This window comes from Myotis myotis, unplaced genomic scaffold (assembly GCF_014108235.1).
Source record: "Myotis myotis isolate mMyoMyo1 unplaced genomic scaffold, mMyoMyo1.p scaffold_m19_p_14, whole genome shotgun sequence".
NCBI lineage: Eukaryota > Metazoa > Chordata > Mammalia > Chiroptera > Vespertilionidae > Myotis > Myotis myotis.
The window spans coordinates 31,451,846-31,477,244 of NW_023416318.1; the positions used below are offsets into that span (position 1 = coordinate 31,451,846).

Here is a 25,399-nt window from a genome sequence, read left to right on the forward strand (position 1 = left end):
AGGAGAGAACTTTGCTATTTTCTTGTGACCCTAGCAGGAATGAGTTGAAGTAGGAGAATTGCCCAGCTTTCAAAATGTGTTTTTACAGGTAACTAGAGTTCCGGTACACAAAATTTGTAGAGCCCCTAGGCCTGGCCTGCGATTTGGGCCAATCTTCCCTGGCTGCCAGCAGCCAACCCTGCCCCCCGCTGCTGCTGCCACTGCCACCAGTTGCCCTCTGTGTGTGGGGCGACCAGTGGGGTGATCGGTGCCCCAGCACCACCCGTGTCCGCTGCCCCCTCCCCCCGGTTCCCAGTTCCCCGTTCCCCGTTCCCCATCGGGCGATCAGAGCCTGCTGGCTGGGAGAGGGACCGAGAGGTTGGCTGGTAGGTCCCAGTTGGGCAATGGGGGCCTGTGGGCTGGGGGCCACTCCTGCGTTGAGCTTCTGGCCCCTGGTGGTCAGTGCACGTCATAGCTGACTGGTCTTTCTGCCATCTGGTCAATTTGCATATTACGCTTTTATATGCTAGTATATAGATTATACTGCAAAAATTTGGTTGTTTCAATACATTCTCATTGATAGCTCTTCTGACACATTTTCTTCCTTTTATCTTTTAATTGATTCTGACTGGCTTACTTGGTTAGAGAAGGATGATATTTTGACCAGGGTCATTGATCTGTTTCATTGTAGTTTTGATCTCTTCTATAACTGCAGATGGAATCTGAACTCATTTAGACATTTTATGGAAGGATTGGGTTGATACATATATAGATTTGTAGGACTGATGAATAGGCAAAGAGACCTCTTTTAATGGGCCAATAACTCATAGTTGGGTATCATTTAAAAATATTTAGTAGTGGCTTAACTTTTTTTTTTTAATCCCCACCTGAAGATATGATTTTATTTATTTTAGAGAGAGAGAGCGAGAGAGAGAGAGAGGGAGAGAGAGAAACATCAATATGAGAGAGAAACATTGATGGGTTGCCTCCTGTATGTTCCCTTATTGGAATGGAACTCGCAACCTGGGTATGTGTCCTCGCTAGGAATTGAACCTGTGACCCTTTGGTGTATGGTATGATGCTCCAACTGGCAGCTTAACTTTTTTTTAACCTATTCCATATAACATGTTTCTTTATTACACATATTAATAAACTAGCCCTAACCAGTTTGGCTCAGTGGATAGAGCGTCGGCCTGTGGACTGAAGGGTCCCCGGGTTTGATTCCAGTCAAGGGCATGTACCTTGGTTGCGGGCACATCCCCAGTAGGGGGTGTCAAGAGGCAGCTGATCGATGTTTCTCTCTCATCGATATTTCTAACTCTCTATCCCTCTCCCTTCCTCTCTGTTAAAAAATCAATAAAATATATTTAAAAAAAATAAAGAATAAACTAGAGGCCTGGTGAACAAAATTTGTGCACTTGGAGGTCGGGTGGGATGTTCCCCTCAGCCCAGCCTTCACCCTTTCACAGTCTGGGAGCCCTGCGATGATTCGCCCTCATAGGGAGGCCCCGCCCACCTGCTGCATCGCTGCTGGCCAGGTAGCCCGAGTCCCCCTCTGCGGAGGGATCGATTGTGGGACTGTGTGATTGATCGCCCCAAAGAGGTAGGCCCTGCCTACCTGGCCAGGGCGCCCTGATGGATCGCCCTGCAGAGGGAGGCCCAGGCTACCTGCTGCAGCGCCGCTGGCCGGGTAGCCTGGGCCTCCCTCTTTGGGGTGATAGTGGAGCTCCCCAATTGATTGCCCCGCTGGCCGGTGGCCTGGGCTTCCCTCTTTGGGGCGATCATGGGGCGATGGCCAGGCCCCCGACCAATTGCATTGCACCCACCTTGGCTGGCCTGGCGCCAGTGGGTTTCATAGCATGGTAGTCCAGACGGTCATTCTGCTGTCCGGCCATTCAGTCGATTTGCATATTACACTTTTATTATTATAGAAACTTGCTTATTTTAAAATTTGTGTATTTGAACAGGTGCCAAAATAGATATATTTCTATTCAGTCATCTCTGGCAAAAGTGTCCTCAAAAAAAGTAAATGAGAAAGATGTTGGTAAGTTTCATCTCTACCAGAATTTTTCATGCAACATAAGAAACATCCAACATCATCAGGTAAATAAGGAAACTGCTTATGCATGCTGATAGTAGTAATAATGATAATACTTTGGATTTGCCTACTTACTAATGAATTAAAGAATTTTAGGTCAACTATTTTCTTTTTTCTTCGTTGAAATTCTTGTAATATTGTCATATCCTTTCCATTTCATAAATGGGGAGCTCAGGACCCAGAGAAGTTATGGTGACACTAAGAATTACTAGCATAGCTGACAATAGAACATCTCAAGTATCATGACTTTCTGACCAGTGACCTTTCTTATTAGACTCTGCTTACAAGTGTGCTTGGATTTGAGCTCAATTCTGGATCTTTTCCATGTAAAATTCAAATTAAAGATATTATATTTTCTTCTAAAAGAGTTTTATAGCTTCAGTTCTTAAGTTAAAGTCTATGATTTTGAGTTAATTTTTGTGTATGGTGTGAGGAAGGGTTATAACTTTATTCTTTTGTATGTGGCTATTCAGTTGTCTCAGCATTATTTTTTTTTTAAAAAGACTGCATCTTCCCCATTGAATTGTCCTGGCATCCTTGTTGTAGATAAGTTAACCATAGATATGGATTTGTTTCTGGACTCTTTCTCCTATTCCATTCAGTAGGTCTGTTCTTATGCCAGTAGCACCTGTCTTGAAATCAGAAAATGGGAGTCCTCCAACTTTGTTCTGTTTTTTCAAGATTGATTTGGCTATTCTGGGTTTCTTGAATTTCTATATGAATCTTAAAATTAGTTTGTCAATTTTCGCAAAGAACCTAGCTGGAACTTGACAGGGATTACTTACGTTGATTCTGTAAATCAATATGGGAAGTATTGCCATTTTAGCAATATTAAACCTTCTCACCTATGAACATGGGATGTCTTTCCATTTATGTAGGTCTTTAGTTTCTCTTAACAATGTTTTGTAGCTTCCCGAGTATAAGTTTTGCACTTCATTGGTTAAAATTGTTCTTAAGTATTTTATTCCTTTTGGCGCTTTGGTAAATAAAATTTTAGAAGAATTTTTATTTCCAGAATGCTTATAAATGTAAATTGATGGTCCTGAAGTCTTGCTGAAATCTTAATTAGTTCTAACAGTTTCTTTAGGATTTTTTTTTTATATATAAAATCATACTCTTTGCAAGTGTGTTTTACTTTGTCTTTTCAATCTAGGTGCTTTTTATTTCTTTTCTTTATTAATTTTTGCCTAACTTCCTTGACTGGAATTTGCAGCACAATGTTGAATAGAAGTGGCAAGAGGAGATGGATCTTAGATGGGAAGCATCCAGTCCTAAACCATTAGTATGGTGTTCTCTGTCAGGTTCCTGTATGTGCCCTTTACCACCTTAATGAAATACCTTCTATTCCTAGTTTGTTGTTTTTATCATGAATGACTGCTGGATTGTCAGATACTTTTTCCGCATCTACAGAGATGATCATGTAGTTTTCTTTTTTATTTCATTGGTCTGATGTATTACATTAATTGATTTTTGTATATCAAACCAAACTTGCATTCTTGGAATCAATCCCTCTTGATATGTTTCTAGATTTGGTTTACTCATATTTTATTGAGGTTGTTTACATCTATATTCACAAGAGATAGTGGTATGTTGTGTGTTTTCTTCCTTGTGTTTTTTTGTGTGATGTACTTGTCTGGTTTTGGTGTCAGAATAAATAGAAAGATTTGGGAAGTTATTGTATTTTTTTGGAAGAGTCTGTGGAGAATTGGCATTCTTTAAATATTTTGTAGAATTCAGCAATGAAGCCATCTGAGCCTGGAAATTTCCTTGTGGGAAATTTTAAAAGTACTAATTCAATCTCTTTACTTGTTATAGATTGTTTCAGCTTTTCCACTTCTATTGATTCTGTTTTGGCAGTTTGTATCTTTTGAGGAATTTGTCCACTTTATCTAAGTGATCTAATTTGGCGTACAGTTGTTCATAGTATTCTCTTATCATTCTTTTTATTTTTATATCATCCACAGTCATGGCCCTTTTTTCATTCCTGATTTTACTGATTGGAATGTTTCTTCTTTTTTTCTTGGACAGTCTAGTGCAGGGGTGGGGAACCTTTTTTCTGTCAAGGGCCATTTGGATATTTATAACATCATTCTCAGGCCATACAAATTTAACAACTTAAAAATTAGCCAGCTATATTTAGTCAAACATTTAATTAACTCACCCCTAATGCCTTGGCAAAGCCAGACCAAATGATTTCTTGGGCCTTATATGGCCTGCAGGTTGACACCCCTAGTCTAGTGAAAAGTTTGTCAATTTTGTTGGTGTTATAAAGAACCAAGTTTTGGTTTTGATACTTTCTATTGTTTTTCTATTCTCTATTTTGTTACTTTCCCCTGTATTTTTAGTATTTTATTTCTTTTGCTTACTTGAGATTTGCTCGCTCTTCTTTAAGGAAAGTTTCTAATATGTTTTAAAACAATTGCTCTTTTAATGTATTAATTTAAGATCATGGGCAGGCTGATCTGAGTTTAAATTTCTCCTGTACTGCTTATGATTTGGGACATATTAGTCTTGGAAAATTATATAAAATGAAGATGATAATACATGTATGTTTGGTGGTTTTGAAGATTAAATGAGGTAGTGTATTTAAAGTACTTAGATGGGCCTGACAATTACTAAGTGCTCAATAAATGGTAACAATTAATAGTGATTAAATATTTTACTCAGGAATTTGTCTGTTTGTACTTATTTTAGCAATTTCTTTTCACAAATATTAAAAGTATATCCTATCTCTAGATGATCATTAATTTTCAGTTAGTTGAATCTCAAATGAGATTTTAGATCACCAAAGTCTTTTCTGGTGAATGTCATAGGCTTTGTACTTGTGTTTTATTTTTTAAAATTTTATAAACTATATAAAGAAATGATTATTTTTTAATACATTTTTGGTAAATAAATGAATAAAAAATTGATACAGTTCTAGGTTGGGTAACCACCTGACTTATTGTATAAATGTTGAATGGTTAAATTGATCATTTATATGTTTTGTGGATCATCATAGTCTTTGCCATATATGTGTGTACTCAGATTCTGGCAATTAACCGTGGAGAAAATTTGAAGATACTGACGGTCAAGGTCAACATTCCTGATGGAGTTAAGAATGAATTCTGTAGGTGGTGCATCCAAAATAGGTCTGTTTATAGATTTTTATAAAATTTCCTTTCTTTTGTTTCTAAAATACTATACTGATATCTGTATGTACTAATATGGAAAGATGTCCATTTTCTAAAAAAACAAACCAACAATGATAGACATTATTGGGGTGGTGAATACACAATACAATATATAGATGATGTAATTTTAGAATTGTAGCCCTGAAACCTATATAATTTTATTAACCAGTGTCACCCCAATAAATTTCACTTGGAAAAAAACATGAATTATGATTTAGCATGCAAGACAAAGGAATCAAGGCATTCTTGGGAGAAACCATAGCATATGTAAAAGTTTTTTCCTATAAGCAAATGGGGATACCTTGGTTTGCCCTTAAAGGGAATGACCCCAGCAGACATCAGAAATAGTGTTTTTTTAAAAAAGCACTCCATTAGGGTCTTTTCTCCTTAAAAGACTATCTTCTTAGCATATTGTCCCAGGACGCAGGACTGTGTTATCTTTCCTCACTGGCCAAGCTCATGGCATGGTATATAATACTCTTAATGGTCTGCTCACTGCCATATTTTCTAGCTTATCTACTAGTATCTAAACCTCCCTGGCCTCCCAAAACTAATATTTTATGCCCGAGTAGTACTAATCTACTTGTAGTAATTTTTTTTGGTAACTTTCTTATATCTGAAGATTTTGACCATTATTATAATGTTTTGGAGGCTCTTCCTAGAATAGGCAAGTTTTTCCTTCCTTCAGTTTGTATGACCATGGTTACTAGATTTTTAAAAATAACTTCAGATGTCATAGTTAATAATTTTCCAGGCATCATAGTCTCTCTACACAGACTGTTACTTTGGCTTCAGTAAAGTTATTCCCCCCTTTTCTGTTCCACTTCCTCTTTCCTCTTCCAAGAGCTGTTTCCTGGTCTTGTTATTGGTACATCAGTTTTAGTATAGCCTTTTTTCCCCCTCAGGTGGAGACCACGTCGCTTTGCAAGGCCGGAGTTAATGAAGATTTTACACAATTCAATAGATGATTCTTTTAAACGCCTTATTTATCCTCTTCTCTGTAGAGAGTTCAGGTATGCATCTTGTCTAATTTAATTTTGTATACTGTTTATTATTATGTATGAAATAAGCCTATTAAAGCATAAGTATTTGTTGATCCATCAATCAATCCAAAGAACTGAGTCCCAAGCACAAAGTCTTAAAATTAAGCATAGATTTCAGTCTGAAGAGGCATTCACATTCATACATCACAAAACAGCTATTAATTATGACATACTTATCAAATATTGACCCCTCCTATGTACCTTTTCCAGTTCTGCAATACAATCTTGCAGTTTGACAACCAAGCTAAATAAAGGGTTTTATTGATGAGAGATTTGGCTTGGGAGAAACAAACTAAGAAGTTAATGGAGAAGTTAGTTGGAAGCAGTTTTAGGGATAAAGAGAGCCAAAAAAAGCATAAGGGAATCAGTGCAACACATAATGAATTTATTGCTATGAAGAGAGAAAGGTAATATAATGTTTTTCACTCCAAATGGGAGTTATTTGGATGAGTAATTATCAGCAATGACGAGCAAATATTAAAAGGTTATTAAAGGAATCATGTAGATGGACCAACAGAGGGACTGTTATAAAGAAGAACTACAAAAAAGGTGAGGTACAGTTTTGTTTCTAGGGGAGGAGATGGAAAGAAAAGTAATGTTAGGAGGCAAACCCCTCTTTTCCCTTCCCTCTAGCCTTGGTCTTGGTTGGCAATCTTTAAAAACCAGCCTTTTCTGCATTCCTTCCTGTGTGCCACAGATTTTCTTCATTCTCACTTGTTCATCGGTTTCAGCAAGGGTTATCTTGGAACTCTAGATTTAGTCATCTCTTCAACCTCATTAATTTATAGTAGCCTTTTTGTTTATTTGTTTTTCTTTTTCTGGACCTGGACATTGAGTTTAGAGGTATTTAGAGCAGAGAGTGAGCAGGTACTATTAAAAACAACATATAGTTCCTTCGTCCAACCTCTTTTTTGTTAAAGTCATTCATTCTCTTGATTCATCCATTTTAGCCCAGACATCCCTTAAAAATAGTATTTCTTTTGGAGAACTATTTCATTTCAAGTCTGTGTGAAGTAACATCTCTTACTTTTGAGTGCTGGGGTATCAAATTTAAAAATAAGGGATTCTGTTCTTATTGAAGTAAAAAAGAAACTTAACTTATTTAAAATTTCATTTCCTTTATCTTGTTTTCTCATGTTGCATATAATGTCTAGTGGCACTTTTGACATTTTTGTATATATTCTATTTGCTTTTTTTTTTAAAATTGTTTTATTGCTTAAAGTATTACAAAGAGTATTACATATGTCTCCTTTTTTCCCCGCCCTTGACAATCCTCTGGCCTCCCCTACCCCCCAGTGTCTTATGTCCATTGGTTATGTTTATATGCATGCATAGCTTGCATAGATTTGCATAGCTTCACTGCTTGTGGAATAATTTTATTGAGAGTTAATGAAAGTTGTTTGATGTGGAATTCTTTAATGTATAACCCTTCTCTGACTTCCATTGGTGACAAGCAAGAGCACTTTCCTTCTCTTTTTGTAAAATGCCTGTGGTTAAAGAAATATATCTTATTTCATTCCATAAGTTGGTTTTCAGACATTGTCTATACCAGTAGATGTGTCTCTCAATAGAAATACTTGTAATTACCTGAACAGCGGTTGAGGGGGGAAACTCCCAATGGATTTTTATTTTAAAAAGAAAATTACTTTAATTCTCTAATTAAAAGGAAATTTGTCCTAATGTAGAAAAATTGAAAAAAATCAGTAAAACAAAGAAAAAACACATAATTCACTACCTAGACATAACCATTGTGAACCATACTTTTCTCCATTCATGAATGATCATTTAGACCATTATTTTGCAGCCATTTTATTCAGTTGACTGCATATGTGTAGTCTACTTCTACATTTCTTATTTCTGTGATTGTCCTGATCATTCATTCATGTGTCATTTTTTACACCTACCTCTTTCCTAAAGCCAAATGCTATTTTACCATCTTTCATTATATTTTGAATGTGGACTTCTGTTTGTCTCCATGGTTACTAGGGGCGAGTTGGTTCAGGACATCATCATTTTTGTCTGAATTATTATAATAGGGCCATAGATGATCTCTGTCTTGTTTCTTTTTCCCATATATATTCCACATTGCCATCCTAAAATTTCCATCTGGTTATTTCATACTCTTCTACTTAAAATCCTTCAAAGGATCTTCTTTGTCTCCAGGAAAAAATGCAAAATCTTTAGAAGAATGTGCTTGATTGACCCTTTGTGATCTGGTTTCTTTTTGGCCCTATAGCCTTATGTCTTGGTATTTCTTTTTACTTTAGCATGTGAAATTACATGCCTCTATAATGAGCCATGAGCTGCTTCCATTGCCCGGAGTACTGGTATTTTTTTCATGCCTTCTATCTACTCTCCCTACCTTTATTTGCCTATATCTATTACTTATCCTTCTGGATTCACCTGAGAAGACATCTTTTAGAAAATCTTTCTAATTTAGCTATTCTCCCTATGTGTTCCCATTAGTATAGCACTTACCATTGTTTTGTACTTGTCTGTTTATTTTTCTGTTTCTTCCCCTAGATAGTGGTCTTCAGGATAGGGATCTTGTCTTTTGAGCTTTGTATCTCTCACGCCAATCATGGTACCTTATATAAGACTGACAGCAAATGCTCACTCAATAAATAAAGTTAAAAGTGAAGATCTATAATGATACTTTTCATATTGCATGGCTGACTGCAGGGAGAATGACTGAAGTGTTAAAGAAAATGAGAGAAGAGCCTTAGGGAACTGAATTAAGCCTGAAAAGCAAATATTAGTTAGATCTGTGTGCCTTCGGATATGTAAAACATTATACCTCAAAACTAATATGAAATGTACTTTGAATTGCTTTTGACCTCTCAATTTTCTTGTGGCCAATGGCATGCATTTTTTTAACCTGGTCTAATAAAGAAGAGATACTTTTTATAAATTCTTACAAATTTCATGAGGTAATAAGTTAAGTTTTAAGTAGATGAGTGATGTAAAACTTAGTTTACAACTGTCTTTATGTCCATTATAGACATATTTTTATCCTAGAACAAGTTTTAAAATTCGACTTTTAATAACTTTTTTGGATAAAACTGGAAAGTTATTTATATAAACCATAGTTGTAGACTGGCATTAGTATCTATGGTCATATCAAATCACTGAGAAAGACAAAGGGGGTAGATGCAGGAATGGAATAGAGTGAGACTGTAACATTGAAATATGTATAGGTGAAGGTGTAAAACTAAGTATTGTTGGAGGAAGCTACTTATGACTCAATAATTTATCATGCTGATTATGTGCTTATATTTTTAATTTTCTGACAAACTTTAATTTGACATCCATTTGCTGTCCAAATCTTTATACATCCGGTCTCTCTCATATACACAGATGTTTATACATAAAGGAGAGCAGAGAGAAGGAGCATAGGAATGATGAACTTGGTAGGTTTGATACCACAAAGTCATTTGTGATACTGTGTTTCTGCACTTAGCAAAAATAGACTCAATATAATTTTGTATATAATGTTTTCTCTTTAAGTAATTATGTTAATAAATGCTCTTGTAAGGAATAACTGTATAAAATGAATTCTGTTCTTTTTCTGGAAGAAAATTTGGGTGAATGAAAAACTACATTCTTCTTTTTCTTTTTCTTTTTTTCTAAAGAGCCAAACTAACGTCAGATGCAGAGAAGGAATCAGTGATGATGTTTGGACGGAACCTTCGTCAGCTCCTTTTAACAAACCCTGTTCCAGGGCGCACCTTGATGGGAGTGGATCCTGGTTACAAACATGGTTGCAAATTAGCTATCATTTCTCCTACCAGTAAGCACATCTTTCCGCTTTTATATAAAAGTTGTTTGATTGGTCATACGTTTCACTTCATATATTTCATGAGGACTTAGAAATAATGTTAATTTTCAAGTCTTAGAAAATGGTTTTCTCATGTACAGGGATGAGAAAATCAAACTTCATATTCATCTTATTTGTTAACCACCCCCACCCCCCCACCCCCGCCACCAATTCTGTCTTCCTATCACATCTGTTTATTGTGATGCACTTATGTGTGATAGATACATTTTATTTTATTTTTTACAGCACAGGAAGATAATCTTTATTATATTTTAACTAGAAGCAGCTGATGGCAAGTTCACGAGATATTTTTTATTATTCTTTTAAGATCAGGCTTCAATAACAATAATCGAAATAAGTCTTAACTGCACAGATAGTTTGGCCACTATTATAATCTTCAATGGCACAAAAGCCAGCAGTATAAGGTAACATAAAGGCAATGACTGAGAATTTTCCACAGGCTGAAAATCATTGCATTAAACTCTCCCCTTGTATTTTCTTAATGTTCTTCTTAAACACTGAGCAATTACTGTTACTAAGCAAAGTATCAAACATGCACACAGTGTTCCTACAAGAATACTGTCTTAATATTGTCAGTATTAATACCAAGCTTTTCTTTTTCCCAAAATTCAATGAATCATGGTTCCAGTCCCTATATGTATTAGTGTTAGTGGTATATGCAAACTTGATTTTGTTTCAAGGTTAAACAGCGGTTTAACTTCACATTTGGTGGCCAGCTGTGTACTTTAATTTTTCATCTTTTATTTTTTAAATAAGTTTACATTTCATAAGTCCTGAGATTTCAATAATCTGCTAGTGATTGTATACTTTTAATTTACACTTCATTCTAATTAATTTGAACTCCACATAAGTATTTAAAATTATTTACAGATGGTTGTAACTAAAGCAGTGATAAAATTTACTACTTGTACAGTTAGACTGCTAATAAGCTTTTTAAGAGCTGCATACTTTATGCGTTTTTTTACCTGCTAGGAGCAATTCTTAAAATTACAGCTATGATTCTCTGTCAGCAATAAGTGCTTTTCGCTTTGGTTATGTCTACGTGGATAACCACATTCACTTTTTCCATCGCTTGTAAAACAACTTTTTTTTCTTCCCCAAACATAAATGTTAACTGTCCAACTGAATAGGTGCCAAAAGAAACTTAGAATTTGAACAGCAGATTGATAACTATAATGACTAGCGGAGAAATATGCAGTGACAGGCATTCAATACATGTTTGTTACACATGGGATTCGTGAATTGTAAGGCAACTGTTAGATACTTTTCATTGTACTCTGTAGCTCATTTTGTTCAACAGGGTAATTCGAGGTTACCAGATTTAATTCACCCTCAGATATAAATCCAAGATTTTGAATTTTTAAAAACTGTTTTAACAATTCTCATGAAATATAAACAAGTTAATAGTAGTTGGTACTCCACTATTAGTTGAGAGAAAAAAGGAACAGTTCCTTTCTACTAAGTCATGTCTACCACTAAGAAGAAATACAAAATTAAGGAGTGTTAGCTAATTATTATTTTCTCTAGATTTATTCTGGCAACATGTTATGTTCATATATTTATCCCTGTTAAAACATCTCTGAAGCTGAAAGAGAATTTTATTGTTTGAATGGATGTCCATGTCTCATTAGGTACATAATGTTAGTGAAAAGCTGGTCAATCTATAAGATTGTATTTTCACGTCATGCCATTTCTTTGTATTTGATTTTTGCTGACATTAAACTGTTCCTATTGAAATGATTCTGTATAGAGTAAAATTAAAACTTCTTAAAGTACAAAATTATAAATATACTATTATTAAAATAATGTAAAATTAGATACAAATGAAAAGACTATAAGTAAGTAAGACTAGAATATAACAGCTGCTGGGTTTATGGATTTTTCTATTTTATTGCTAAATGTTCTTTCATGTGATTACATATGACTTTTATAATTAAAAATTGAAAAGGTATGAATGATAACTTTTAATAGCAAAAAAGCATGCTTTGTAAAAAAAAAAAGGGAATGATTCTGTATATAGAATATGAGTTAATCTGTAAACTTACTATGTGATTGCTTTCTTATAATATTTAGATTTTGTTGATTGCTTTGAAGCATATTGCACACTTGCCATCTAGCATATTAAGTAACTTACTTTTTTAAGAAAGGATACACTGACAAATTTTAAGTTAATGGATTTTGCTAAATATTTTCAGTGTGTCACAGGACAGTAACAGTGGCAAAAACATTGACGATACACTTCATGGTTTGGTTCTCCCATCTTCTATACAGGCTCCATCAGATGTGGTATCCCCAAAAGCATAAACTGTCTGTGAAAGCCACCTGCACTCCCCTAGACCACTGCACAGGCCATAATAGACTTATAAGCTTTTACCAACGTAACCAAACGCACTAAACATTCTACTAAACATCCATTGGTTGATGTTCTGATTGTAATATTCACTACCCAAAACCCCACCTCGAACAATATTGTGGCTTTCATCTGCATTTATGTCAGCCTCGTTGCAGTGGCGATGATACTCCTCCATGGTGGCACCTGTGTAATTCATTTTAATTCTGTATATATTTTAAATACCACAAGACATTTTTATTGTTTTGGCCAGTAAATTTTTTTTCTATTACTCATATATTAACCCTTTCTATTACCCCTCACTTTATTCTACATTTCTCTTTTCATTTGAGATCATTTTCTTTCTGCCTAACTTCCTAAGTTGGTCATGTAGCTCATCATTACTTTTATTCTTTAGGTAGTTACCCTAAAAAATTTAAATACATATATATTTTTTTCATTGAATTTATTTTTAACTAAAACATTATGTAGTACAGAAAAGCTCATAATTCATAAATATGCACTGAAAAAATTATACAAGGTAAAGAAATTCATGTATCTATAACCCAAAGAAGAAATTAAAATATCCCATGCCATATAGTAAGTATTCAGTAAATGTTAGCTTTTACTGTTATTGATAAATATTATTAAAAATTAGTAATGGTTTTATGTAGCAAAGTAGAGTCCTTGTAACTTTGGACATACCTAAACTTTATAGTGCTTCGGGAGAATCTGATTTAGTGAATATGAATGATTCAGGCTGCATTTTAAAAGACAAACCAGTTTCCTTTTCTGTTTCAACTGGCTTAAATCTTTGGTGTGTTATGTTTTGAAATGTTTTATAAGTTGGCTTCTCTTCATTTTTTTCTAAGGTCAGATACTTCATACTGATGTGGTTTATTTGCATTGTGGACAAGGCTTCCAAGAAGCAGAGAAAATAAAGAGGCTTTTGCTGAATTTCAAGTATGAAAATAAGTAACCTTTTTTTGTTTTTTAAATATATTTTATTGAATTTTTTACAGAGAGGAAGGGAGAGGGATAGAGAGTTAGAAACATCGATGAGAGAGAAGCATCAATCAGCTGCCTCCTGCATACCCGCTACTGGGGATGTGCCCGCAACCAAGGTACATGCCCTTGACCCGAATCGAACCTGGGACCCTTCAGTGTCCAGGCCAACGCTCTACCCAGTGAGCCAAACCAGCGGCATAAGTAACCTTTTGAGTACTTCAGTGGCTCAGCCAGTCAGAGACACCTGTGAAGCCCCTAATCTGGAGGGAGGGACAAAGGGGAGTGCACTGGTGAGAGGGAAGGGACCATGTTAAACAGTGCTGGGGCAGATTGCTGGAGAGCTCTCCTTTGGAGACTCCAGAGGAATTATCCCTTCCTCCGCTACCGTCACTAAACAAAGGTGGCAATACGAGCAAAGTGAGCATTTAATGTTTCTGTTTGGTTCTATATTTTGCTCCTGCTCTCCTTCTCTCCCTTCTTTTTTCCTTCTTCCTTCTTTCCTTTCTTCTTCATGGATCTGAAGGAACAGATATGGTAGTAGTTAGAAGCTTCCTAAATTATTTGACAACATATCACATAATTCAGTCACAATGACTTTATTGTGGCTTAGAATTCACTTAACCATGTCTAAATTTGGTTCCTTCTAGATGGGAAGAAAGCTGACTGTTCTTGAGGTGTGTGACAGTAAAATAGTTCTCCACTGCCTGCTATGCCAAATGAAGAGGCAGTGTTTTTTATCTTACTTTTATTTAAGTTTTTTAAAAAAATATTTTTATTGATTTCAGAGAGAAAGGGAGAGGCAGTGAGAGATAGAAACATCAATGATGAGAGAGAGAGTCATTGATTGGCTGCCTCTTGTATGCCCCCCACTGGGGATTGAGCCCACAACCTGGGGCATGTGGCCCGACTGGGAATCGAACCATGCCCTCCTGGTTCATAGGTTGACGCTCAACCACTGAGCCATACCAGATGGGCTGTTTTTTATTTTATGTGTGTTTGTCTCCCTTATGAAACAGTGAAGTTGCTTGGGTGTATGAGAGAGCAGGAGCATTGTGCAGTAGCATTTGCGCATTCTGTACATTTCTTCCGATTGATTTAGAAGCATGCCTTGAGCTCATCCAGTGTCTCCTCCTGTTTTCTCCCTTGAAGCTGCAGCACAGTGGTGATTGGAAATGGAACTGCCTGCCGGGAAACAGAAGCTTACTTTGCTGACTTGATAATGAAAAATTACTTTGCTCCACTGGATGTTGTTTACTGGTAAGGATGTTAGGAATGTCTGTTTTCTTTGAGAGGCAAAGGAACTTCTCATGTTCCTTCTGTGATGTTTTCTCCCTTCTTTTTTAAAGCTTTGCATGCTGTTTGCTCCCAAATCACCTCTTGTTGTTCACAAGAGCTTTGCAAGACAATGTAAAGTGTCTGCCTCTTGCAGAAATTTGAGTTTCAGTATCCTGAAACTTCTCACAGAAGCAGCAAGTCAGGGCTTACTTGGTTTCATGGGATTTTCCAGGCTTTACACTGGGAGGGCTCTGTTTAACTACGGAATAATAAGTAGGACTGGATAACTTAGTCTTCCTCTCCCAAAGTTTCGATGCCTATGAATCATTGGCCTTCAGAATTAAGAGTCAAGGTAAAGATTACAAATGATGTTTAGTATGGTATTTGTAATGACTGAGAAGACAGGGCTTTTTTTTTCTCTTTCCTTTAAATTTATGACAATTCAGCCTGAATTGGCATTCTTAAATTAATAGGGTGACATCTCTTAGTTCTTCAACAATTTCAGCCATTGCTCTTCAAATCTAACCTCTGTCCCATGTTTCTCTCTGATCTCCCTCTGAAATTCTAATTATATACATTCAGCCTTTCACTCTGTCTTCCATGCTTATTTTTCCTTCATGCTTTTTAACCTATCTCTTTTCATTTCTTACCTCTCGAGCCTACTTTGTGGTCTTTTCTCTAGTTCACTAGCTTTTTCTTTATCTGTCAGACCCATTCAGTGAAGTTTTTATTTCAGTTATATTTTTTACTTCGAGAAGTCCTATTTGTTAGTTTTTCACTGTTTCTGAGAGATAATGTACATAAATGAACTGCACATATTTAAAGTTTTCAATTTTATAAATGTTGACACATGTATACTTGAATGAAACTATCACCACAATCAAGATAATGAACATCCTTATCCCCCCCATTTCCATGTGTTCCTTTGTAATTCACCCTTCCCTCACTGCCTCCTCCCTCAATCAGGCAATCTCTGATTTACTTTCTGTAACTATAGATACTGTACATTTCTAGACTTTTATGTAATTGGAATCATACAGTATGTATCCTTTTGCTAGCTTCTTTCACTCAGTATCATTATTTTCAGATTCATCATGAAGTTGCATATATTGATAGTTTGTTCTTTTTATTACTGAGTAGTATATCATATAGCTAAATCACAGTTTATTCATTTACCTGTTGATGGACATTTGGATTGTTGCCAGTTTGAGCTGTTACAAATAAAGCTCCATGAATATTCTTGTACTAGTGTTTGCATGGACATATGCTTTCATTTCTCTTGAGTAAATAAATAAGAGTGGGCTGTGCTGTATGGTAGGTGTATGTTTAACTTAAGATATTGCCAAATTTTTTTCTAAGGTGGTTGTATCCAATTACCTTCCCACCTGCAGTGCCCCAGAGTTCTATTTCCTTCATATCCTCATCAATGTGCTTGGTATGGTTGGTCATTTAAATGTAGCTAACCTAGTGGATGTACAGTGATCTCTCATTATGGTTTTAAATACATTTCCTAGCAATTAATGATGTTGAGCATCTTTGTTTGCTTTTTTGCTGTTCATATATCTTCTTTGGTAAAATATCTGTGTAGATATTCTTTCCACTTAAAAAATTAGATTATTTTTCCTTCTGTTATTGAGTATTTTGTATTTATGCTGAATACAAGTCCTGTATCAGATACCTGTTTTGTAAACATTTCTCCCAGTCTGTAACTTGCCTTTCCATTTTTTAAACATGGACTTTTGAAAAGTACACATATTTTATGAAGTCCAGTTTATCAATTTTTTAAATATAGTTCTTGCATTTTGTGTCCTATTTAAGTAATGTTTGGAAAAACTAAGGTCATTATGATTTTACCATATGTTTTGTTTTAAACATTTTATAGTTTTAACTCTTTAATTTAGGCCTATAATCCATTTAAAGCTAATTTTATAAAGGTGGGCAGCTCTTTTTTTGCATATGGGTCTGGATTATCCTAACATTATTTATTGAATGATTTTCTTTTTCCCATTGAATTGATTTGGCATCTTTGTTGAAAATCAGCTGACTATATACATACAGATCTATTTCTGGAGTTTATTCTGCTTAATTGATCTGTATGTCTTTACACTAATATGTGTATCTTTATTACCACCCAGTGCTGATTTGTATAGCTTAATAATTCATGAAATGAGATAGTGTAAGTCTTTCAGTTCTCTTCTTAATCTCTCTCTTTTTTTTTTTTTTTTTCAAAATTGTTTTGGTTATTCTAGGTCCCTTGCACTTACATATAAATGTAGAATCAGCAACAGTTCTCAGAACATATTAGGATATGTGAGCTGGACTAATGTGTTCTACAAGTAAAATTACAAACTACAATCCTTTCCAGATTCTCTGGAAAAGTTAAATTAGTGGATAGATTTTCCTCAATTAAGTTTTCTCATGTTAAAGAAAACTTTCTAAATACTTTTATTAACACATGCCAAACTTTTATTGTAATTTTGTTACAAGGGAAAAGACTTCTAGTAGGCCAATTCAGAGATGCACTCTTGGTAACAAAATTTTTTTTTAAAAAGAATATAATTTAAGATACTAGTAGTCACATTAGAAAAAAAATGCAAATGGTTTGGGTGACTGGTTTGCTAAGTGTTAAAACCCATTAAAATATATGAGAAAATTGCTTAAGCATTGTTAAGAAGGCTAAATTTCTATTTTATTTTTTTTAGAGGAAGGCTTTGAATTATATTACACGTGAAAGAGTCTTTGCCAAACTAAGTTTGGATCAGTTTTCATTTACACCCATGCATTTTTCTTAATTTTTAAATATCTGCTAGTACCTAGTATTTGATTTAGCTCTTATATTTTAAATGCACACAGTCCATCATATTTTGAATAGAGCTCATTGACTTCCCAGGGGCTTTGTAATCAGAAAGAGATTGGGAGCTAAAAGTAAATCAGTTTGTATGTACTGGCTGCAAACTCTCAATCAGGCGTGGATTTTAAAAGGATATATGCAGAACTGAAAAAAGTATAAGTAACCAAGGATATATGTAAACATGAGAAGAGTCACTAATCTGCCAAAAATATACAGGAAGACCAAAGCTTAAGGTCTACAACCCTACCCTAAGGGCCAGCCTCCAAGTGCTGAGTATAGCATAAAAGGCTTATAATGGTTGTTTTAGGGAAAAAAGGGTAGAAAAGAGATCCCAGGGCTTGTAGATAATGTTATTATCTTAATCAGTGATTAACCCCTAGAGTGTCGGGGAGCATGATCGCGCTCCTCCTGTCTTTTGCCAAAAGTGCCGGGAGCGCTATCAAAGCTTCGAAATGGCGTCCAGTTCTAAGTCTGCTTTTATTAGTGATGATGATATTGCTAAATGTGTCAATGTAGTAAAGGTTTCCTTAAGTTTTTGAATATGTAACTTCATTTACTTGCGATTCATAATTTTTTTCCTAAACTGCTGTAAAATCAGCAAAAATGCCTTGGCAATTTTAGCATAGTTCCTAGGATATTGGTTGGCACTCAAAGGGTTAAGAGAAAGTGGAATTGCTCAACTCTTGATTTGTGAGATGGAATGATTTGGGGACTGAAGATAGAATAGTACAGTGGGGCCTTGACTTATGAGTTTAATTCGTTCTGTGACGGAGCTCGTAACTCAAATTACTCGTATGTCAAATCTTAAAGTGATGGGCTGATGTTGTGGCGTTCACTGTGACGTTCGCTGCGCCAACTAGCGGTGGGGTATCTGAAGCTGGCTCCTAACCCGAATTTTAGCTCGCAACTCAAAGCAAAAAATCGGCCGAGAGACGGCTCGTATCTCGAAAAACTCATTAGTCCGGACACTCGTAAGTCAAGGCCCCACTGTATCAATAAAAGAAAACTGGAAGGTTAACTAAAATAGGGTGACAGTAAGAGAGCTTCTGGTTTTTTTTTTACTTTATCTTCTGGCCCAGATGAAACATTTTCTGGAGTTCTAGGTGGACTTGGAAATAAAATGTTGATACCACTGTTTGTAAAATTCAGAAATTGTTGAATATGGGCAGGTGTTATTTTGATGTTCGAAAGGGGAAATAAGATATGTTATGTAAATGACTGTTGAGTGTAGTTTTGATCAGGCAAGATTATTTAATTTAAATTATAAAAGGATGACTTATGAACACTAGGTTAGGAAGGAACACAGAACAATAATCACTGGAAATCAGCATGCATTTTTAAATAAATAAAACATTTCCATCTTCTCTCATTTCATTTTTCTTAGGAAAACTAGACTGGTAGACACATACAGATTTTAGCACATCTTTTGATAGTCTCTTGATACCCTTATAGAGAAACTAGAGAATTGGAGATTTAGTTAGGTTGTTACCAAAAAGATGTTAGTTATCTAATTGATTGATGACTAGCGTGAGATCTCTAGGTGCATGCCACAGACACTGTATTAGTTAACATTTTAATTGTTAATTTAGGTTTGGAGACATGCCTTTCAAGTTTGTGCACATTGAGGTTTATTAGAATTAGGGTCAGAAAATATGTTTAAATACTTGAGTTGTTGGACCTACTCTAACTGGAGGCAATATTCAGCAGTAATTTTGATGGGCTGATTTTCTGAGGTTTCCTTGAAACTTGACTGAGGAAGATTCTCTCAGAGTAAGGTGCAGTGGATTTCCCATGTCCTGAACCACCTGGACCTGATTTGTTTTGTTTGGGTTTAAAGAAATTTACTTCCCAACAATCATTAAGCTTAGCTATACAACTTCAGATGTATTAAGCTATGTAAAGCTTATAATGTTGTGAAGTTAAAATTATATGGAGGAAAATTTGTGGTTGCTCTTATTTTTTCTGACTAGTGCAATGATTTAAGTTGTACATGTGGAATGTAAAATCAGTTTCTTTATATTTAAACGTTTATCTCCTCCTTCTGTAGTTTCTAGTAGTGATGAAGACCATGAATTAACCTTGGAAGTTGGGACAGCCTAAATTATTTTTTGGATGCCAGTTTGAGTATTATGCTTAACTAGAGGCCCGGTGCACAGAAATTTGTGCACTCGGGGGGAAGGGGGGTCCCTCAGCCCGGCCTGTACCCTCTCGCAGTCTGGGACCCCTCGGGAGATAACGACCTGCTGGCTTAGGCCTGCTCCCGGGTGGCAGAGGGCAGGCCCAATCCCTAGGTGCAGCCCCTGGTCGGGCTCAGAGCAGGGCCGATTGGGGAGTTGGGGCGCTGCCCCATCATGCACAGAGCAGGGCAGATTGGGAGGTTGCGATGCCACCCTCAGTCATGCTCAGGGTAGGGCCGATTGGGGGGTTGGGGCACCACCCCCTGTCACACTCAAGGCAGGGTGGATGGGGAGGTTGCGGCGCCACTCCCTGTCACACACAGAGCAGGGCCAATCAGGGGGTTGGGGTGCTGCCCCCTGTCACTCACAGAGCAGGGCCCATCAGGGGGGTTGGGGCTCTGTACCCTGTCACACACAGAGCAGGGCCAATCAGGGGGTTGGGGCGCTGCCCCCTGTCACGCACAGAGCAGGGCCCATCAGGGGGTTGGGGTGCCGCCCTCTATCACCCACAGAGCAGGGCCGATCAGGGGGTTGGGGTGCCGCCACTCTCACACTCAGGGCAGGGCCGATGGGGAGGTTATGGCTCTACCCCGTCACACACAGAGCAGGGCCCGTGGGGAGGCGGGGGTTGGGTCGCTGCACCCTGTCGCACACAGAGCAGGGCCCGTGCCGGGGGGTCAGGGGGGCGCCGCACCCTGTCACACACAGAGCAGGGCAGATCAGGGGGTTGGGGCGCCGCACCCTGTCACACACAGAGCCGCAGGGCGATCAGGGGGTTGGGGAGCTCCCCTCTATCAGGCACAGAGCAGGGCTGATCAGGGGGTTGGGGCGCCTTCCCCTGTCACGAACAGAGCAGGGTGGATAGGGAGGTTGTGGCCCCGCCCCCTGTCACACACAGAGCCGCAGGGAGATCAGGGGGTTTGGGTGCTGCCCCCTGTCACGCTGATCCTGGTGCCGGGAGGCCTTGCGGCTCTGCTGATCCCGGTGCTGGGAAGCATATTACCCTTTTACTATATAGGGTAGAGGCCTGGTGCACAGGTGGGTGCCGGCTGGTTTGCCCTGAAGGGTGTCCTGGATCAGGGTGGGGGTCCCCACTGGGGTGCCTGGCCAGTCTAGGTGAGGGGCTGAGGGCTGTTTTCAGGCTGGGGGTGGCTGAAGCTCCCAACCGCTCCTTTTTTTCTTTTTCTTTTTTTTATTCTGGGCCAGCTTTAGCTTTGAGGCTTGGCTCCAGCTCTTAGGCCTCCGCTGCTGAAAGTAGGTTTCTGGCCTTTGCTTACAATGTTGCGATCCTGCTGGCTGAAGCCCAGTGACTAAAGAAGGTTTCTGGGGGTTTGTTTAGCTTCTATATTTGTTACATAGTTGCTTAGAGTTGCAGCTCAGAGGCCTGCAGTGGCAGGCGGGGAATGTTGGAGTCCTCTGTCACTGAAGCAAGCAAGCCTCATGTTAGTTTCAAGCTGCCTGGCTGCCGGCCGCCATCTTGGCTGGCAGTTAATTTGCATATTGCCCTGATTAGCCAATGGGAAGGGTAGCGGTCGTACGCCAATTACCATGTTTCTCTTTTATTAGATAGGATAACAAGTTAAGGTAGTACAGTTTTCTCTCTTCTTTATACAGTGAATGCTTGAGACAATGTGCTGTGATAGTCTAGGCCAGTAGTCGGCAAACTGCGGCTCGCAAGCCACATGCCGCTCTTTGGCCCCTTGAGTGTGGCTCTTCCACAAACTACCGACTTCTGCGCATGGGCCACGAAGTTTCAATCACACTGTACGTGCGTGCCCGCACGTGGTATTTTGTGGAAGAGACACAACTCAAGGGGCCAAAGAGCCGCATGTGGCTTGGGAGCCGCAGTTTGCCGACCACTGTTCTAGGCTATTGTTTCCTTTCACCTATTGATATTCTCCTTTTCTGTTACTATTATAATCTCGTGTTTATAAGACTTCCTTTCTGGGATGTTTGTGACATTAAATAAATTTTAAAATAAAATTGTTTTATAATAAATATAATTTATTTTCATTTTGTTGAAACAGCCAGAATATTTTAAAAACATGTATTTAAGTAGACTATAATGAGGTTTGTTAGAAAGGAGTTACAAGAAATGAATAATTATGGTGTGTGTGTGTGGTTTTAAAATATTATTTGGATTCGGATTCAGTTTGACAGCTTTTGCTCAAAATAAAATATGCTTTGCTAGTTTTGTAACCCATGTGTTTCTATATCCCTAAGTCCAACTTAAATATCTACAGGAGTTCCCTTAACCACCCCCCAGCCCTCTTTAACTGTAGCCCCTCTTACAGATCTTTGTTTATTGACTTAGATTAGTACTGGCCTTGAGCCCAGTGATGGTCATTTCTCGTCTTAAGGTTTTGGTTACAAATCTCCTTTTGTTGCCAGATCCAATAAAGATTCTTGATTGTTTTTGTTCGTTTTATTACAAGTTCTTGCCAAAGATACAGTGTATTATAACCAAAACAGATGTTCTATTTAGACAAGTGTATTTGCTATAAAAGAACTTAAAATATAAATTAAACAACAATATGTTCAGCATTAAGGTAACAATTAATGAACTTTGGGATTTTATGAGTGTTTTTAATAACCTTTATAAAAGGAAGAAACACCACCTTATTTTGAACAATTGTTTTACTTTGTGTATGCACAGTCTTAGCTTGTGTCTGTACAGATTAGACCCTCCTACAACCTAACATCTTAATGTGATCTTGAAAGTAGAGTGGAGTTAACCAATTTCATATATACACCATTCTGTTATTTCTTAAAGCATACATTATAGAGACATCCGTTGAATAAAAAAGAATTGTTTTTAAGATTTTAATGCTTAATTATAGGTAGGTGAAATACTTGTACATAGACCTTTTTCTAAATGGTGTACTTGTGAATTTAGGGACCATATTATAGGGTTGTAGTGTAGATCATTTGGGACTTTAACCATCTCTGATTTGGATCCAGTACAGTCTTGATTTATGCTGAATTCTGTGTTGTTGTGAACACAGGTGTGTAGTGAATACAAGATGTGTGTATTTATAGGCTGTAAATTCAGCTCTTTTTTAAATAGTTCCTAGAATAAATTAGATGTGTAAGGGATAAGACTGCATTATCAACAGACTACTAATGGAATGAGTTTTACCTTGAGATTGTTAACTCTTTGGCCTATTCCTACTCATATTTTCCACTTTTCTTTGGCATTAAATAGCTCACCTTTGGCCAACACCTTAGAAAGTGTGTTCAATTGATTATTGGGGAACATTTAAGTTTTTGTTTGTTTTTTAGACCTGTTTGGGTTGTACAGAATCACTTTGGTTCTGTCTCTTATTTCATTAGCATTAGAAGAATGCAAAATTGCTAGAATCCTTTGTTGTTGAGATCCTTTTTATTTGGTTACATAGGACTTGAAGATTCTCTGGCCCCAGAACTTGATATTTGCAAAAAGGAGTTCTTGAATCTACCTTATTTTTGTTTTATATGTGTGTGGTGTTTTTTTTAGGAGGAAATCTTTTGATTTCAGTATATTTTGTGTGGCTAAATCTTTGTATTATGCTCTGCTAACGTATTGAAATAGCACTTTCAAGTTCCCCACATCCGTACATTTCTAAGGTTACACCCAGCTTAATTCCCATTACTTTTCCGCTTCACAGCACTTGCATTTTGAAGAGACCCTAACATTTGGGTTCACATTATGATAATTAGGTTTTAGGGGCATGGGGGATTAAAGATGTCTCAGGTCTAGTTGCAGAAGAAAGTTCAGAAGCACTTGTAAAACTTGCCTGATTGGTGGGTAGAGGTGCTTTTATTTATTCACTACTCATGCAGCATTAATCCGTATTTCATCAGGTACCTACAGTGCTGTAATTCTAGATGTGACCTTGGGACTTGATTTACTTCAGCTTCGTTTTCTTTATTAATGTGCCATGAAAGAGGTACATGAAAGATAGCCAACATCAAAGTACCTTTTAAAGTAAAATGGCTGATAGGAATTCCCTGGTATTTAACACTCTCTGTCATATGTTTCAGCTGGTTTGCATCCTTTTACAAGCTATTGCTTGCTGCATTAAAAGAAATTTAAAGCAGTTGTTTCAAGGTAGGGGTTGGGGGGGAGGGCATGGTTATGGTAGTGGTGGTGGTCGTTGGGTGATAGTAGTTAGCCAGGGAGAATAAATGAGAATTTAAGAATATATCCTTTTTCAACTGTGCTCTTCCCCAGATGGTCTGTTTGTGTTTTCATTTGAGTCGGGTAGTTTTTAGTCCAGTGCAGTGCTTATGATTAGAGTGAGGAGGCACTCATCTTCGTTATAAGATGATTGAAGAAGGTTGGAAAAGAAAATTCATCAAACCTCTGTGAAAGAAAGAATAAAAGTCAGTGTCAGTATCTTATTCAGAGGTTGTTTAACTACTTTAACTTCACAGCCTGTTTATTCTTTACTGAACCATTTAAGCAAAAGCTTTAAACACAGTAATATGGGAAACTGAGTCTTAAGAACAAAGGAAACAGGACTCAGGGAAAGCTTGCCATATGCATTGTGGAGTATTTATTTTCCAGGAAACACATATTTCAGAGGCAATTATGTTTTAGGCTGAATATATAGGGGTAGAACTTCTTATAACTCAGTTTTGAAACTCTGATTCCTTCTTTGTTTCATAAAATATTTGTTGGATGTTTCTCCCTACTTAAGAGAAATGGTTAAAATTAAAAGCATTTTGCATTTTAGATAATTACAATTGAGAATCTATTCCTCATGTCTTTACCATAGAACTATCTCAATCTGAATAGTGAAAAGTAGAAATCAGAGAATGTTTTAGAAAATAAAATCAGCTGGGTTTCAAATTTATACTTTATTTTCAACTTACTAACATAACTTGACCTTGTAGAAGCTTTTCAAAGTCTATTGTACTAAAAACTTCTTTGTAATTAGTATTTGTTAAAATGCATTTGTAGAATTAAAATGTTTTAAAAATAGCATATCCTCTTGATATTCTGTCATTTTGTTTACACTTACTGCTTAACTAATTTTTATTCATATACGGTGGGAAAATGAATTTCAACCTAGACCTGATCTTGATTTATTGAACTCAAGTTTTTGCCCTGTAAAGTATAAGAAGTCAACCCTATAGCCGACACAGAGGGGTTTGGTAATGGCTTTTTCTTTTCAAGGAAAGCAGATATTAATGACAGGCTATCTGTCAACATAGAATGTGCTGCAGAGGTTCCTGAAGCAAGATACCTAGTGTATGTGGGCAGTGAGCAGTGTATACAATTCATTTGGCATTTGAGTTCTTGATTAAGTAAGGGGGTGGGAGAGGTTCATTGCTCCCATTCATTGATATAGGAAATGCAGTACTTCTTGCTGCCATCGCCACATGTATGGGTCACCCCTGGCATTAGGAAGATTGACCTGGGGTTGAGAGAGTAGTTGGGTATTAGGAAATAGGTAGTAGAATGAGAGCTGGAAGATGTATACTCTCCCATTCCTGCTCCTTTTTTCTTTAATTCCTTTCCCCTCCTCTTCCCTGCATATTTAACAGCATCCTCTTTTGCATATAAGATATGTTCCGTTAATAATTTGATATGACCCATCATAGCCATAGGAATTGGTAGACATTGAAGTGTGATTCTGCGTC

General features: G+C 37.1%; 1 protein-coding gene and 1 pseudogene across 2 annotated transcripts in view; one reads left to right on the forward strand and one right to left on the reverse strand.

Annotated features, from left to right (window-relative positions):
* Positions 1-25,399, forward strand: part of SRBD1 (S1 RNA binding domain 1) — a 158,673-nt gene that overhangs the window by 24,724 nt on the left and 108,550 nt on the right. For both annotated transcript variants that reach the window (XM_036334685.1, XM_036334686.1), the window contains exons 9-14: positions 1,947-2,082; positions 5,105-5,208; positions 6,156-6,263; positions 9,926-10,083; positions 13,333-13,423; positions 14,618-14,725. In XM_036334685.1, the coding sequence (XP_036190578.1) occupies positions 1,947-2,082; positions 5,105-5,208; positions 6,156-6,263; positions 9,926-10,083; positions 13,333-13,423; positions 14,618-14,725 (705 nt within the window). The remainder of the gene's footprint in view (positions 1-1,946; positions 2,083-5,104; positions 5,209-6,155; positions 6,264-9,925; positions 10,084-13,332; positions 13,424-14,617; positions 14,726-25,399) is intronic.
* Positions 12,331-12,659, reverse strand: LOC118669041 (annotated as a pseudogene).